General features: G+C 43.8%; 1 protein-coding gene across 6 annotated transcripts in view; it reads right to left on the minus strand.

Annotated features, from left to right (window-relative positions):
• Positions 1-15,778, minus strand: part of SUFU (SUFU negative regulator of hedgehog signaling) — a 124,615-nt gene that overhangs the window by 74,192 nt on the left and 34,645 nt on the right. For all 6 annotated transcript variants that reach the window (XM_078434776.2, XM_078434773.2, XM_060641618.3 and 3 more), the window contains exon 3: positions 13,466-13,602. In XM_078434776.2, coding sequence (XP_078290902.1) covers positions 13,466-13,602 — 137 coding nt within the window. The remainder of the gene's footprint in view (positions 1-13,465; positions 13,603-15,778) is intronic.

Raw genomic sequence — 15,778 nt, forward strand, 5'->3', positions numbered from 1 at the left:
GGACTCCAAGTGCTGCAGGGGGCCGTAGCACCTTCTGGGGAAGAGCCACTCCCAAAATCAGGCAGAAAGTCTCCAATATGTCGAATCCAAGCACGTCTTAATTTTTTAAAAAGGGGGAGGATGGTTTCAATCCCCAGACTAGTCATTTCACCTTCCTCTTTCAAATGCTTTCTACTGCCCTTTGAATCAAAGTCAGACTCTTCATGAGACTTTAAGCGCCTGCAAGCTCAAGGTCCAGCACTTCCCCATGCCTGCTAAGCCTCCAGCTCTGCCTGAGCCCTCTCTGCCCCGTCCCCTACTTCCAGCCTCAGGAGCCTTCTTCCAGCTCCTCATATGCCTCCAGCTCTTCCCCTCTTCCGGGGACTACATACTGTGTTCCTTCTGCAAAGAATGCTTCTCACCTTTTGCCTTCATCGTGTCCTTGCTTGACTCTACAATTTAAAATGAGCCCACCATCTTATTCTTTTGAAGCACCTTGATCTTTCCCTTCCATCGACCTTATAGAATCAGATATTTCTGTGCCTGTGTTTTCAGTGTCTCTCTCTAACGCCTAAGGGGAGGGACACTATATGTTCCACGCAACTTCCTTGGCATCTGGTACAGTCCTTGGCATGTAGTAGGCCTTAAATAGAAAATACAACTGATGAGGGGCACCTGGGTGGCTCAGTCAGTTAAGCGTCCGACTTTGGCTCAGGTCATGATTTCACAGTTTGTGAGTTTGAGCCCCGCGATAGACTCTGTGCTGACAGCTCACAGCCTGCTTTGGATTCTCGGACTCCCTCTCTCTCTGGCCCTCCCCCACTTGTACTCTGTCTCTCTCCCAAAAATAAAGTCGAACATTGAAAAAATAAAAATAAATAAAAAGTATATACAACTGACAAAAAAATAGCTCCTTTCCTTCAAGTCCTCTCTTCTTTAAAATGGATCCGTGGAGGCTCAAGAGACTACAGCATGCAAACCAGTGCTGGTTAGGGTGTTCCTGGAGGCTCGCTCAGCTGCAGGAAATTCTGCAAGGCTCGCCACTTCTCTGAGCCCATATTCCCATCTGAAAAGTGGTGGCAATACTAATATCTTCCTCTTTAGGCCACCTACTGAGGAGGTTAAATAAGAGAATGCAAGTGTCTAGGATAGCTTGGTGCGTAATAGCTACTGTTCTATTCACTTACTTTAAATTATAAAAAAGCAAGTGAAAAAAAAAAGGGGGGGGCCTCAACAGGAAAAGACTGAACTGTAAGAATAACTTTAACCTTAGAAAAGGTAGGAGAAGGCAAAAACTCAAGAAAATGCCATAATTCATTGAGATTCTGTATATAAAACCTGACCAGCTGTCAATATCTGGAAAAGTCTCTCTGACTTCAGGCAGCAGGCTGTGTCCCTCACCACTTCCAACTTCAGAGCCAAGAAGCATGATGGATGTGTTCCTGTGCTAACTATAAGCCATATGAGACCCTGTATAAGGGCCTATTCCCTTCCCACCCCCAAATGTATGCCATTTAACATGTATTAACGATCTCTCTTACGCCAAAAACCTAAGAAAGGGGACCAATTCTCAAGGACTCAGGAGGCTACTTTGTCGTTATAAAAACAATTTTATATAACAACTATTCTGTTGTTTGTTGAAAACAAAAGCATTTACTACACAATCACAACAGTATTATTCTAATAATATAACCACTCATCTCAACAGCTATTAACATGTAAAATGTTCATTTCACCTAACCCAGCAATCGTGCTTCTAGGAATTCATCCCACAGAAATTCTTAGGCAAGAGTATAAAGACACACATACATGTGTGCTCACTGCAGGTTTGTGGTAGGGAAAAATTGGAAATCACCCAAATGTCCAATAATGGGAGACTAGTTAAATAAAGTACAGTGTAGGGCGCCGGGTGGCTCCATTGGTTGAGCTCTGACGCTTGGTTTCAGCTCAGGTCGTGACCTCAGGGTCGTGGGATAGAGTCCCCATCAGGGCTCTGTACTGACAACTCAGGGTCTGGAGCCTGCTTCAGATTCTGTGTCTTCCTCTCTCTGCCCCTCCCCTGCTCATGCTCTGTCTGTCTCTCTCTCTTTCAAAAATAAATAAACATTAAAAAAAATTTTTTTTAAAAAGAAAGAACATACTAACATAGGAAGATGTCCAAAGATAAAGTAAAACAAGCAAGCTGAAAAACACTATGAAAAGTATGGTCCACTTTTATAAAATAATGACTATTCTATATGGATCTATGCATTGAAAAGAAAATTTGGAAACAGGATAACCAACATTTTCTCAGGAGGGAGATGAATTATGAAGGATTTTCACTTTCTGGGTCATAAATCTCTACGTTTCAGTTTTCATAATGAGCAAATATTTCTTTTATAAATGGGAAAAGGAAAGAAAATATTAAAAAAAAAAGAAGTCTCTGTTGGCCTTAGTCTGTCAATACCACAGAGTTCAATCAGCTACCGGCTCTGGTAACTCAGGATGCTCCACTGTGCTGCCCTGTCCCCCTGCTTGGGCCCGAATCACAAATTGAGCAGACTCAGCACATGTCATGAGGTTGTCATTAAACAGCAGCAAGCGAAGGCACTGGAATTTCCACAGTGTCAGTTACAAGGTTGGGGGGCCATGTTTCTCCTAAAACTCAAGTGAAATTGCCTCGGAATCTGTGGTTAAGGCCCACCAATGGCAGAACAGGGAGCAGACAGCCTCTCCAGCAGAATTCTGAAGCGCAGCTTGGAAATCAAGCCCTGCTGAGTTGGGGAATGGTTTCTCTTTAATGAAACCCAGAGGGTGGGGGGGCAGGGGAGCAGTCACTGGCAATCTGAGAAGAAGGAATAAGCTGATCATAAAATTAAAAGGGAATGGGAAGTAAGAGAAACTGGCTGCAAAGTGGGAAGGAAAGAAGCTGAAGTGTTTGCTGGTAGTTCCTGATGTATGTACTACGGAACTTACCAAATGATTCATGACGGAGGCTGGATTTGATTCTAAATCTCCTGTAGCAGGTGAAACGACAGCTCCCCTGTCCTCATGACTAGAACATTCTCTTTCCACTTGACACCTTAGTACTGGCCAAGTGTCCTGATCAATATGCAAGGGTCCTCTGACCCCAGGCCGGGAAAGGGCTCCTTGGGTGGGAGTGCAGATACTGTTTTGCCCACCTGGAGCCATTCCCTTCCTTATTAACAGAACTCCAATTTTCTTCCTCTGCCTTTCCTTGGCTGGCCCCTCAGGGCACCAGGGCCCATCTCAGCCCTAGGAGGTGGATACTAATTTGTAAACCAACATGATTGCACCTTCCTGACATAACCCTAGCCAAGGAGATGTAAGGGGAGATCAATAAGGGCGGTTCTATGCAGTTGTTTGGTCTTTAAAAGAGACACAGGGCAGAAGTGTCTCTTTTACTGCTTATAGACTCTGTCAAATGTGATTCCAAGATGCTAGAGATAATGGTAGCCATCTTTGGACTATGAAGGAACCAGTTTAAAAAGGCAAGCCAAAGTGCTGAGTAAGGCAGAGCAGGAAGTCAGATGGAACTCAGGTCCTAAACAACTTCACTGAACAGAGGACAACCAACCCAGGAACTGCCCCGCTTCTAGATGACTTGTAAGACAAGTGCCATTATTGTTAGGCCATTTTACTCAGGATGTTCTATTACCTGTGGTCAAAACCATCCCAACAGATACAACAAGGCAGAACAAAAGGCACCCGCTCAATCTATGCACTCTCTAATGATTGGACTTCCAAGCATAACTGCACACCAAGATTACTAGGTAACAGATATCCCTGTGGCCCATGAGAGCTGCTGATTTTGCCTACCCAGAACTGTACCTAATCTTTTTCTTCCAGGAGTTGCTCTTTGTTTTAGAAGACTTCTTTCCTTCTCCATGTAGTTGGAAGTGAGGAGAGGGGAGAAGCTTAAACATAAATTCTGGTGCTCCATCTCAACCACCTCCAACAACCAGGGTGGTCACATGGCCCAGGCACAACTAATCTGAGTCCTTCCCCAAGACTGATGTAGGAATGTTGGAAGAAAAAAGCCTCCTACCTGCTGGGACTACAAACTGAGAGAACCAGGAACTAACTGGTGGTGTTCAATTTTCCTGGAATGTAGGGAGAGTCAGTCTATAGTACAAGACCAATACGTGAATCAGAGCCTTGAGGACACTGTTTGAACAGATAGATCAAGCCATGCCTGAAATCCTGGACATCCCATTTTCCTGAGCCATAAAGTCTGTTATTGTTTAAGGTAGTTTGAGCTGGGTTTCTGTCATTTCCTTTTTTTTTTAATTTTTTTTAATGTTTATTTATTTTTGAGACAGAGATAGAATGTGAGTAGATTAGGGGCAGAGAGAGAGACACACACACACACACACACACACACACACAGAATCCGAAGCAGGCTCCAGGCTCTAAACTGTCAGCACAGAGCCCGACACGGGGCTCGAACTCATGAGCTGTGAGATCATGACCTGAGCCGAAGTCGGACGCTCAACAGACTGAGCCACCCAGGTGCCCCTGTCATTTTCTTACAACTAGAAGCAACCTGACTAAAATAAACACTAACCTGCCCCGCCCCTACGGCTTGAATCCTTCACCTTCTCTGGATATTCTTTCCCAGGCCTCTCTCATTTCTACTTCCTTTTCTCTACAGCTCAACTTCCCACCTCTGAGCAAACCAACCAACCGTCCTTCGGCTAAGTTTCAGGACCATTCTGAGTCATTCTTCAGAGCTGGCTTCAGAGGCAGCCTCACACAGCCCCACAACTGGGTGTGTGCCCTGCCACCCACCACCACACTCCCTAGAGCTTTGTCCCTCTTTCCCTTGCCTATCAAGTGCCCTGATGCTACTTCCAAGGCTGTGGATGCTATTTAGACCTGGAAAAGCAGGTCTAAGCATTCCACTTACTTGATGATGCTGCTCAGCATGTTCTCACATGCAAATGGGTGGAGTGCTCCATATAAAGTCACTGAGTTTAAGGTAGGCAGCACAGGTGAGGCAAAACCACCAAGCAGAATTATATTGTTAGTTACACACGTAGGTATACCTGTGTACACATCAAACCTAAAATATGTGTTCTGTATGACAGCATATGTGTAACCCTTGTAGAGGGTACCCACTCAGGGCCAGAGCAATGCCCACTCACTACAAGGGAGGTTCTCTGCAGCATCAAAAGAAGGATCTGAGAAATCCTGAAAGGCCTAAACTCAGTCTTACAAAACAGTTACAATAGGGGCAATTATTCACACTAAAAAGATTCGGGGAGCCTGGGTGGCTCATTCAGCGGTTAAGTGTTTGACTCTTGATTTAGGCTCAGGTCATGATCTGATGGGTTCATGAGTTTGGGCCCCACGTGGGGCTCCACCTCGGCGCTAACAGTAGGGAAGCTGCTTGGGATTCTTTCTCTCTCCCTCTCTCTCTGCCCCTCCCTGGCTCATGCTCGCTTGGGCATGTGCACATGCGTGCTCCCACTCTTTCTCAAAATAAATAGACTTAAAAAACATAAAAATAAAATAAAAGATTCTTCACCTAATAAAAGGAATTACTACAAGGCCCCACTAAACTGCATGGGCTCTATTGCACTTAGAATATGAATTGATCTGTATAAGATTTTACAGGTACTGTCAACGACATAAACCAAGGAGACAGAGTTAAACTGAATTTGTTTTTTCGTTGTATGTGATGAACACAAGGTAATTTATTTGTACCACTATTACTGATTCTCTTTGTGGCAGAAAGATAATGGCATCAAATATCATCATATCAGCTGAGACAAGCATCTGATTCAGGGACAAGCAAGTCACTTCCTTCCTAACAGGGTTTTGCTGTCAAATGGCATCTTTATTGTCATTGCAAAGAAAGATCAAGGTACCGACCTTCTCCATCCATACAGTTTTTAATAAAAATATTAATAATATTACATATTTATAGTAATTGTAAATTATATATCAATTATAAATTTATATATGTTTATATTATATATAATAAATATATAATAACTACAATATTATTAATATTACAGCTAACACTTATATAGTTCTTACTTACATATCAGGTACCATTCTAAACGCTTTAGAGGTATTAGCTCATTTCATCCCCTCAATAACTTCATGTGTAGTTACTATTATTACCCCTCCTTTACAGATGAGTAAATGGGTTACACTGCCCAAAGTCAGGAGGTAGTAACTGACAAAGCCAAGAATGAAGGCAGTGGATCAGGGGCCCAGGGCCCATGTTCTTAACTGTCATACTAGGCTGTCCCCTTGATCTGGCAGTCACACACAGGATGGTGAACAGTACTCTTGGTTTAGGAGCAGAGGAGTGGAAACGGGGGCTCCTTAGCTTAGTACCAACAAGTTAAGGCATATGGCGCTCAGGACTTGTATTATGCAGTGAAATGGGGGGGGAAAAAGGAAAGAAAAGAAAAGAACAAGGGACGGTGATTAAAAGGAGGCTCAAGGTAGGTTTCTGGAGAACTAGCCTGTTTCTTGATTTAGGTGCTGGTTATATGGGTGTGTTCAGTTTGTGAAAAGTCAATTTTCATATACGTGTAATTTTTATATACATTTTTTCATGAATGAAAAGTAAAAGGGTGGAAGGACGGATTTAAGAGGATTTTGGTGATATCATGAATGGTTTCTGTTCGCTCTATTTTTCAAATGTTCCAGAGTGATAGAGTGAGACATGATGGAGCTCACAGGCCATGTGAACCAGTGGATTCATCCACAGTCTCCAATCTCATTGCCCAGCCTGAGACATCCAGTGACCCAGACAGCAGCTGAGCCACAGGAAACACAGCCTCATGGTTAAAAGAACGGCATTAAGAACTAACCTGCCTGCATTCAAATCCTGCTTTGCATCTCCTAAATGTGTGATCTTTCACATGCTACTTCACTTTTCCATACTGTCTTGCTCTCTGCAACTGTAAAGCTGGTATAACAGTGCCTAACTCATGGGGCTTCACTACATATTCAGTGAGCATCTGTAATCGTGGCTGGCACATGGAACACACAACTAAATGTGAGCTCTTGTCCTTACCATTTAGGCACACAGCCACGGTCTCCTACCTTATATTGGTTACCATATACTTTTAAAAGTCATTTTCCCATTATTTAAATAATTTATTATTCCCTGCCATGTTCCAAAAAGAATTTCAGCTAGACTTGTTTTAGCTATTATTTAAGTTGTATTATCATATTACAGAAAATCTGGAAAACAGAAAATCAAGTATCACACTTTTAGGAGTGTAGTCATCCTGCTGCTGCTGTGCAATGCCTGAAGTGATCTGAAGTCACATTAAAGACACCATGAAAGGGGCCACTGGTCCAGAAGGGACCGTGGAACATACACCAGCCAGAGTACACTCAAGGAACAGCCTCAACTTTTTATTTAAAAATTTCAGTCACATAGAAAAGTTAGGTCAGTACGGTGAATACCCATATACCCTTCACCTAGATTCACCAGGGTCATTAATATTTTGCTACATTTGCTTTCTCTTCTCTCTCCACACGCTATTTTTTTGCCTAATCATTTGAAAATTAAGTTGTAGAATTTGTGTCATTTTATTCATAAGTACTTCAGCTTTTATCTCCTAAGAACAAGCACATTATCCCATATAACCATTATATTATATCACACCCAAGCAATTTCACAGTTGTATGATACTTTTATCTAATATACAACCTATATTTATACTTTTCCAATGGACCTAAAAATATCCTTTTTTTCCCCAATTCAGGGTGCAATCAAGGATCAAAGTGCATTAAAAAAATTTTTTTAATGTTTATTTTTGAGAGAGAGAGAAAGAGAGACAGAACGATTGGGGGTGGGGCAGAGAGAGAGGGAGGCAGAGGATCTGAAGCAGGCTCCATGCCAACAGCAGACAGTCCAACGCGGGGCTTGAACTCACGAACCATGAGATCATAGCCTGAGCCCAAGTCAGAGATGTTTAACCAACTGAGTTACCCAGGTACACCCCCTGTTTTTAAAAATTTTTTTTAATGAAAAGTTCATTTAAACTGTTATGTGTCAGGGCACCTGGGTGGCTCAGTCTGTTGAGCATCTGACTTCGGCTCAGGTCATGATCTTGCAGTTCGTGGGTTTGAGCCCCGTGTTGGAACCTGTGTTGACAGCTCATAGCCTTTAGATTCTGTGTCTCCTTCTCTCTGTTCCTCTCCTGCTCACGCTCTGTCTCTATCTCTCAAAAATAAATAAAGATTTAAAAAAAACCAACTGGGGCGGCTGGGTGGCTCAGTTGGTTAAGTGTCCGACTTCGGCTCGGGTCATGATCTCGCGGTCCGTGAGTTCAAGCCCCGCGTTGGGCTCTGTGCTGACAGCTCAGAGCCTGGAGCCTGTTTCAGATTCTGTGTCTCCCTCTCTCTGACCCTCCGCTGTTCATGTTCTGTCTCTCCCTGTCTCAAAAATAAATAAAACGTTAAAAAAAAAATTTTTAATAAAAAAAAAAAAATACTGTTATGTGTCCTTTAATCTAGTATAGACCCCGACCCCTGCCCTTGTATTATCTTGCATAGCATTGACATTTTTGAAGGGTCCAGAAAGTTGTCTTGTAAAATATTCCTATCATCTAGATTTGTCTGACTGTTTGCTCATGATTCAACATAGGTGAAACATTTTTGGAAAAGTGCTACACACTTGATATCTTAATGATTATTTTTTAATGTTTATTTATTTTTGAGAGAGAGACAGCACAAGTGGGGGAGGGACAGAGAGAGAAGGTGACAGAGGATCCAAAGTGGGCTCCGTGCTGAGAGCAAAGAGACGAAAACAGGGCTCAAACTCACGAACTGCAAGATCATGACTTGAGCCAGTCAGGCGCTTAACCAACTGAGTCACCCAGGCACCTCTCCCACCACCGTTGATGTTTTATACTTCACACTGTCACACATAAGAAGGTACATAAATAATAATTTATTTCATTATTAGTATTACTATGTTCTAGCATTTGGTTAAGGTGATGTCCAACCAAATCTTGTCATTGTAAATGTATTTTTCTCTATAGCAAATACGTAAACTGTGGAGGGTTTCTCTGAGTCCCTGAGAATATCTTGCTCCCCAACAATCTTTTTATCCAATGGTTTTTTTTTTTTAATTTTTTTTTTTTAACGTTTATTTATTTTTGAGACAGAGAGAGACAGAGCATGAACAGGGGAGGGTCAGAGAGAGAGAGACACAGAATCTGAAACAGGATCCAGGCTCTGAGCTGTCAGCACAGAGCCCGACGCGGGGCTCAAACTCACGTACCGCAAGATCATGACCTGAGCCGAAGTCGGCCGCTTAACCGACTGAGCCACCCAGGCGCCCCTTATCCAATGGTTTTAAGCAACTGTTGATGATCTGCCTGAATCAATGATCACATTAGTGGTTCAAAATGGTCACTAGTGATGTTTACTGTGTGAGTGAAATGAACCACTGCAGGTTAAATCTTACTTTTCCACTTACTTGCACTATTACTTCAGAACTATAAAGGAGAACTATTTCAGAAGTTCATCTGCTTGACTTCTCCTGACAGTGATTCATAATACCCATTTTTACCTTTCTCTGATCTCTACCTACCCAAACAGGTACATTAAATGGAAACAAACATAAATGCACTGGCTTAAGCAGTGGGCAGGGAATTACCTGTCTATACAAGCAAGACCTAGTCTTTAGAGCCCCCTTTCCTACAGCAGATCAAATTCCCCATCAAGAAAAGTCTATTTTTCCAAAGACAGGTTTTTTTTTCTAATGTTTATTTATTTATTTATTTTTTTTTTTTTAATTTTTTTTTTTTTTTTCAACGTTTATTTTATTTTTTGGGACAGAGAGAGACAGAGCATGAACAGGGGAGGGACAGAGAGAGAGGGAGACACAGAATCGGAAACAGGCTCCAGGCTCTGAGCCATCAGCCCAGAGCCTGACGCGGGGCTCGAACCCACGGACCGTGAGATCGTGACCTGGCTGAAGTCGGACGCTTAACCGACTGCGCCACCCAGGCGCCCCATGTTTATTTATTTTTGAGAGAGAGTGGGGTCTGAGGATCCCAAGCGAGCTCTGCACTGACAGCAGCAAGTCCGATGCAGGGCTCGAACTTGCCAACCGTAAGATCACCACCCAAGCCGAAGTCTGATGTTCAACAGACTGAGCCAACCAGGTGCCCCTCCAAAGACAGTTCTGTATTAGAGTCAGCCTCAGGCATCCCAAGAAGGGAAAGAGGGAGGACACAAAGGGTTCAGGCAATAGACTCTTGGCACAATTTTATTTTATTTTGTTATTATTATTTTTTAAATTTATTTATTTTAAGACAGATAGAGTGAGAGCAGAGAAGGGGCAGACAGAGAGGGAGAGAGAAAAGATCCCAAGCAGGCTCCACACCGTCAGCACAGAGCCCAACATGGGGCTTGATCTCACAAACTGTGAGATCATGACCTGAGCCAAAATCAAGAGTTGGATGCTCAACCGACTGAGCCACCCAGGCACCCCTCCTGGCACAATTTAAAAGATTCTGCAAACCACATTAGGACAGTACCAAATCACATGGTCCACTGCTTCAAGCAGCCTGCTCCCCCTTCCCCTGTGAATGTTACTTCTTCCTGGTCAACCATCCTTTAGACCCCAAACATCATCCCCAGACCAGCTGCATTAGAATCCCTTGGGAAGCTGATTAAGAAACAGATGCCTCAGTCTCATCTCTGATCGATCAACTGAATCACAGCCATTCAGGGGGTCTGGGAATCCGTGTGTGGACAAACTCCCCAGAGGATCTCATGAGCAGCCAGGTTTGGGAACCCTTGCTTAGAAAGGGCCTCCTATAGTCTCCCAAAGGGGACTATCCTATAGGACACACAATGGTAGATAGTAGTTAAGGATCAGTCCCATTATGTGACAGTCACCCCGCCAACAACTGACCTCAGGGGTCTGGAACAAGGACAGATGGTGCAACCTAAAGGATCTATTGCACCTCCAATTTATAACGTACTTAAAGCTGTGGGGGGAAAATCACTCTACTTATTAGAGAAGCTGCCAGATCTATGGTTCTCCAAATTTAGTCTCTACCAGAAGCATCTTGGAACATCACCTCTAAAAGACTGAGTCAGAGGTCTCCTTGGGGCCTACGAATGTGTGTTTGTAACAAGCTCTCTAGGTGCTTCTGATGCAGGGGATCCAAGGACCACACTTTGAGAGACCCTGGCCTAGATGCTGCTCATTTATGGCAACCAAAGAGCAAATGAGTTGGACAAAAAAGTCTTGGGCTTCATCTGAAGGCTACTTACCGAACCCAAGAAACAAAATCTGAGGTCATATGGGAAATGTTTCTCAGCAATTAATTAGCCGCACAGAAACATTCAGATGATAAGAAACCCTTCATAAAAGGTACTAAATTTTGCTCTAAGGTTTCATCCCACTGAAAGACTATAGGCAAGCTGAGCTAAGAGCGGGAGACCAAGGTGCCAGCACAATGTCCCCACTTCAGGTACCATGTTAGCAGTCTGCAGAGGGGCAGTAGGAGCACAGGACCATCCCCTGGAAGCCACTTGAATCATGTGAATCAAATTTTTCTGACTGTCAAGGTCCTGCCTGATTCCAGCTTCCCCTTTACACTCTGAGGGAGCAAACTCTTGGCAATTCTCTCTCTCTGTCACACCCTCTACTGTTAATCCAAGCCTTAACCAAGATTAACACATGAGCTTGTAACCCCAGAAATAGAGATGGCTAGGCCACTGGCAGCATGGAGCAAGGACCATGCTAATTATGGGAAATGGGACAGAGAAAGAGCTAGTCAGTTCCATGCTGAGTTGGAATTTGGCTCACTGGGCATCAGAAGAATGGCTGGCAGTCTGCAACAAGGGCTCAGGGTATTAGAATAGTGGCAGGAACCAATCTTCGACAAAGCAGGAAAGAATATCCAGTGGGAAAAAGACAGTCTCTTCGGCAAATGGTCTTGGGAAAACTGGACAGTGACATGCTGCAGAATGAACCTGGACCACTTTCTTACGCCGTATACAAAAATAAATTCAAGATGATGAAAGACCTAAATGTAAGACAGGAAACCATCAAATCCTAGAGGAGAGCAACCTCTTTGACCTTAGCTGCAACAACTTCTTACTAGACATGTCTCCAGAAGCAAGGGAAACAAAGGCAAAAATGAACTACTGGGACCTACCTCATCAAGATAAAAAGCTTCTGCACAGTGAAGGAAACAATAAAACTAAAAGGCAACGACGGAACGGGAGAAGATATTTGCAAATGACATATTGGATAAAGGGTTTGTATCCAAAATCTATAAAAAACTTACCAAACTCAACAACCAAACAACAAAGAATCCAGTGAAGAAATGAGCAAAAGACATGAACAGACACTTTTCTAAAGAAGACATCCAGATGGCTAATAGACACATGAAAAAATGCTCAACATCACCCATCATCAGGGAAATACAAATCAAAACCACAATGAGATGCCACCTCACATCTGTCAGAATGGCTAAAATTAACAACTCAGGAAACAACAGATGTTGGCAAGGATGTGGAAAAAGGGAAACACTTTTGCACTGCTGGTGGGAATGCAAACTGGTGCAGCCACTCTGGAAAACAGTATGGAGGTTCCTCAAAAAATTAAAAATAGAGCTAAACTATGACCCAGCAATTGCACTACTAGGTATTTATCCAAAGGATACAAAAATGCTGTTTAGAAGGGGCACATGCACCCCAGTGTTTATAGCAGCATTATCAACAATAGCCAAATTATGGAAAGAGCCTAAATGTCCATCGACTGACAAATGGATAAAGAAGATATGGTATATATGTTCACAATGGGGTATTACTCAATAATCAGAAGGAATGAAAGCTTGCCATTTGCAATGTGGATAGAACTAGAATGTATTATGCTAAGCAAAATAAGTCCGTCAGAGAAAGATAAGTATAATACGATTTCACTCATATGTGGAATTTTAGAAACAGGACAGATGAACTTAGGGGAAAGGAAGGAAAAATAAGATAAAAACATAGAGGGAAGCAAACCATAAGAGACCCTTAAATACAGAGAACAAACTGAGGTTGCTAGTGGGGTGTTGGGGTGGGGGATGGGCTAAATGAGTGACGGGTGTTAAGGAGGGCACTTGTTGGGATGAGCGCTGGGTATTACATATAAGTGATGAATCACTAAATTCTACTCCTGAAATCACTATTACACTATATGTTAACTAACTTGAATTTAAATAAAATTAAAAAAAAAAACAAAACAAAACTGTGGCAGGAACTCCCACTTGCTGCTGGAGGTCAGAGCAGCATACCCTTCTCTTCCCTGACCCAGGTAGCTTCCCACCCAGGAAACTCCAGGCAAAACAAGCCACCTTCATAGCACAAATGGGATATGGAAGTCCCAGGAAAGGTCACTCCACAGCTATCAAAATATACCTATGAGTTCCCCTTTAAAGCCAACCAGGCTTATGGCAAAAGAACCCCCACACCCACCAGCTCGTGGGGCTCTTACCTGACTGGAACACGTATCTGGCCAAGCCCTGCATTAGTTCTGCTGGCCATGTTGGGGGGGCAGACTCTCCTGTTTCTCTCTTCAGACGAAATGTCAATTCAAAGCCAAAACCACTAGGTCCGTCTGTTCCTGTAAATCTGAAAGGAATAAAAAGCAAATGTTTTTAGTTCAACTACCTTAAGAAAACACTGTTTTTAAAGTTCATTAAAGTTCTCCCCTATTTTTGGTGGCCTCGGCATCCAAACCCCTTAATCAGAGGACTCTCCCTCAATAGCCTGTAAGGAGCCACAATACTAGTCTTGCCATCCGGCCAGCCACAGTACATGGGTCTGACCTTGGCCCAGCCAATCAAATTCCCCTGGTGGCACTCTAAATTATGAGTTCCACATTTTGTGGCTCTGGAACATTCCTCTGTGTGATTAAGGCTCCATTACTGAAAATCTTCCTTATTCACACTCCTTATTCCTTTGAACTGTTATTAAGTACCTACTTAGTGAGCTAAGGATACAATCCTACTGTATGCTCTGTGAGGATGAGATCCTTTCTCCACTCTCATCTGTACTCTGTCCCACAAGGGTACATACAATCTTTGAGCTGGGCTGGCTGGTCTCCAAACTCAGCAGTTGTGGACACATCCCCAGGCAGATTCCAAATACTGGGAAGGCCTGTATTCTTCCTGAAACCCAGCAAGCCACATGCACTCATCGATCAGCACATGCTCTTCCTGAAAACTGGCACCCTGTGTATACCTGTCAATCACTAGAATACGGGGGAAGTATGGTTTGCTCCCACTTCTCATCCCCAGGTGGCCAAGAATGATGACAGTTACTGCCTCTGTGGCCACACGCATCACAGTGACGATGAGGCAAGGGAAGAATGCCTGCCTCTGACGGCTAGGAAACACTCAGGGGCCCCAAGTCTTCAGGGAAGCCCCTGAAATGGACTTCTGCCAGAGAGGAAAACAATGTAGATGTGATAGCAAGGCCTGGCTGGGGAGTGGCATGCCCCCTTATGTGAGGGAAGAGTCCAGGGAAGAGTTCCTGAGAACTCAGGAGGCTTGCCAGCATGGGAAGGGTTAAAAGTTAAAATATGTTCATGATATAATTTCCAGTAATTATATCTTGTACAAACATGAGCCACAATGATTATACACATGTAAACTCCTCAGCAGACAAATACAAACCATAAACTAAGATGACAGCCAGCACCTCCTTGCTAGACAAGCTACCGGAACAGGCAGTCCGTGGCAAGAATTCTGAAGGGAGGGTGATGATGTCCAACTCTGGAATCCTGCGTGGCACCTTTCCTTCATCATCATCCTCATCAGCCTCAAGAGGCCAGGCCAGGAGACTGGACAAAAAGAGAGTCCAAAGTCTCCGAACCTCAGACACCTTGCTTGTGTGCCTGGGTGAGCTCAGCCGTCCTGCACTTGCTGCACCAGGCAGATCACCTCTGAGAAGCCACATCCTCCAAAGGACTGAAAAGGAATCCGTCCTTAAAGTTGTCATGCTTGTGCCTAATTACATCTAAAGGAGGTGTCCATGGTTTGCAACGTGGGAGACAGAATCCATTTTGAGGGTACACACCTAGAATTTCAGAGACCAGACTAGAAGTTGTTTGGCATGACACAGTATGAGCTATTTTCTTCCCCCGATGAGCTGTCAGGTTTGGGGGCAATTTGATGCAGGGGGGCTGAGGGAATAGCTAAGCAAGCAGAGGCCGGGAAAGCCACCTCCCTGCGGCTGCAAGCGTGAGAGGAGTGTGAAAATCCGAGGTAAGGCAAGACTGACTCAGAGTTAAAACTCCACCAAAGAAGATGGGTCACTAGGCCAAAGGGAAGATTTCAAGAAGCCTCCAATTAGAAGCAGCTTTGTAAAATGTATTAGACCATTATTCCAGGGCTTTCATCTTGGGCCAAGAAAAATACATGATTTCTAACCACAAAAACTTGAGAAACAGACAAAAAGAACATGTTCCTCAGGCTGCGCGATGGGGAGAACTCTCCGATGCAGAGAGAAATCATATGCATCCAAGCAACACCACCTCTCTAAGGAGGCTGTGCACACACACATGCACGTTGGGGCGTGCGTGTGCGCACGTGCACATGTCCACCATCTGCCTGCACGAAGGGTGCTTTCTGGGCCAACTCTGTGGTAGGCAGGCCAGCCCTCACTTGGTTGGCTGGGAAGGACAGGCCGGGCCAGATGGTGTCCACCTGCATTTGATTACCACCCACCAGGCTGGCTGGAGGCAACCTCTAAACTCTGAAACATGCGTTTGGAATGGCCCAGCCTCAGGATAAACACACAACCT

The sequence above is a fragment of the Panthera onca genome, chromosome D2, assembly GCF_046562875.1.
Source record: "Panthera onca isolate mPanOnc1 chromosome D2, mPanOnc1 haplotype 2, whole genome shotgun sequence".
Lineage (NCBI taxonomy): Eukaryota > Metazoa > Chordata > Mammalia > Carnivora > Felidae > Panthera > Panthera onca.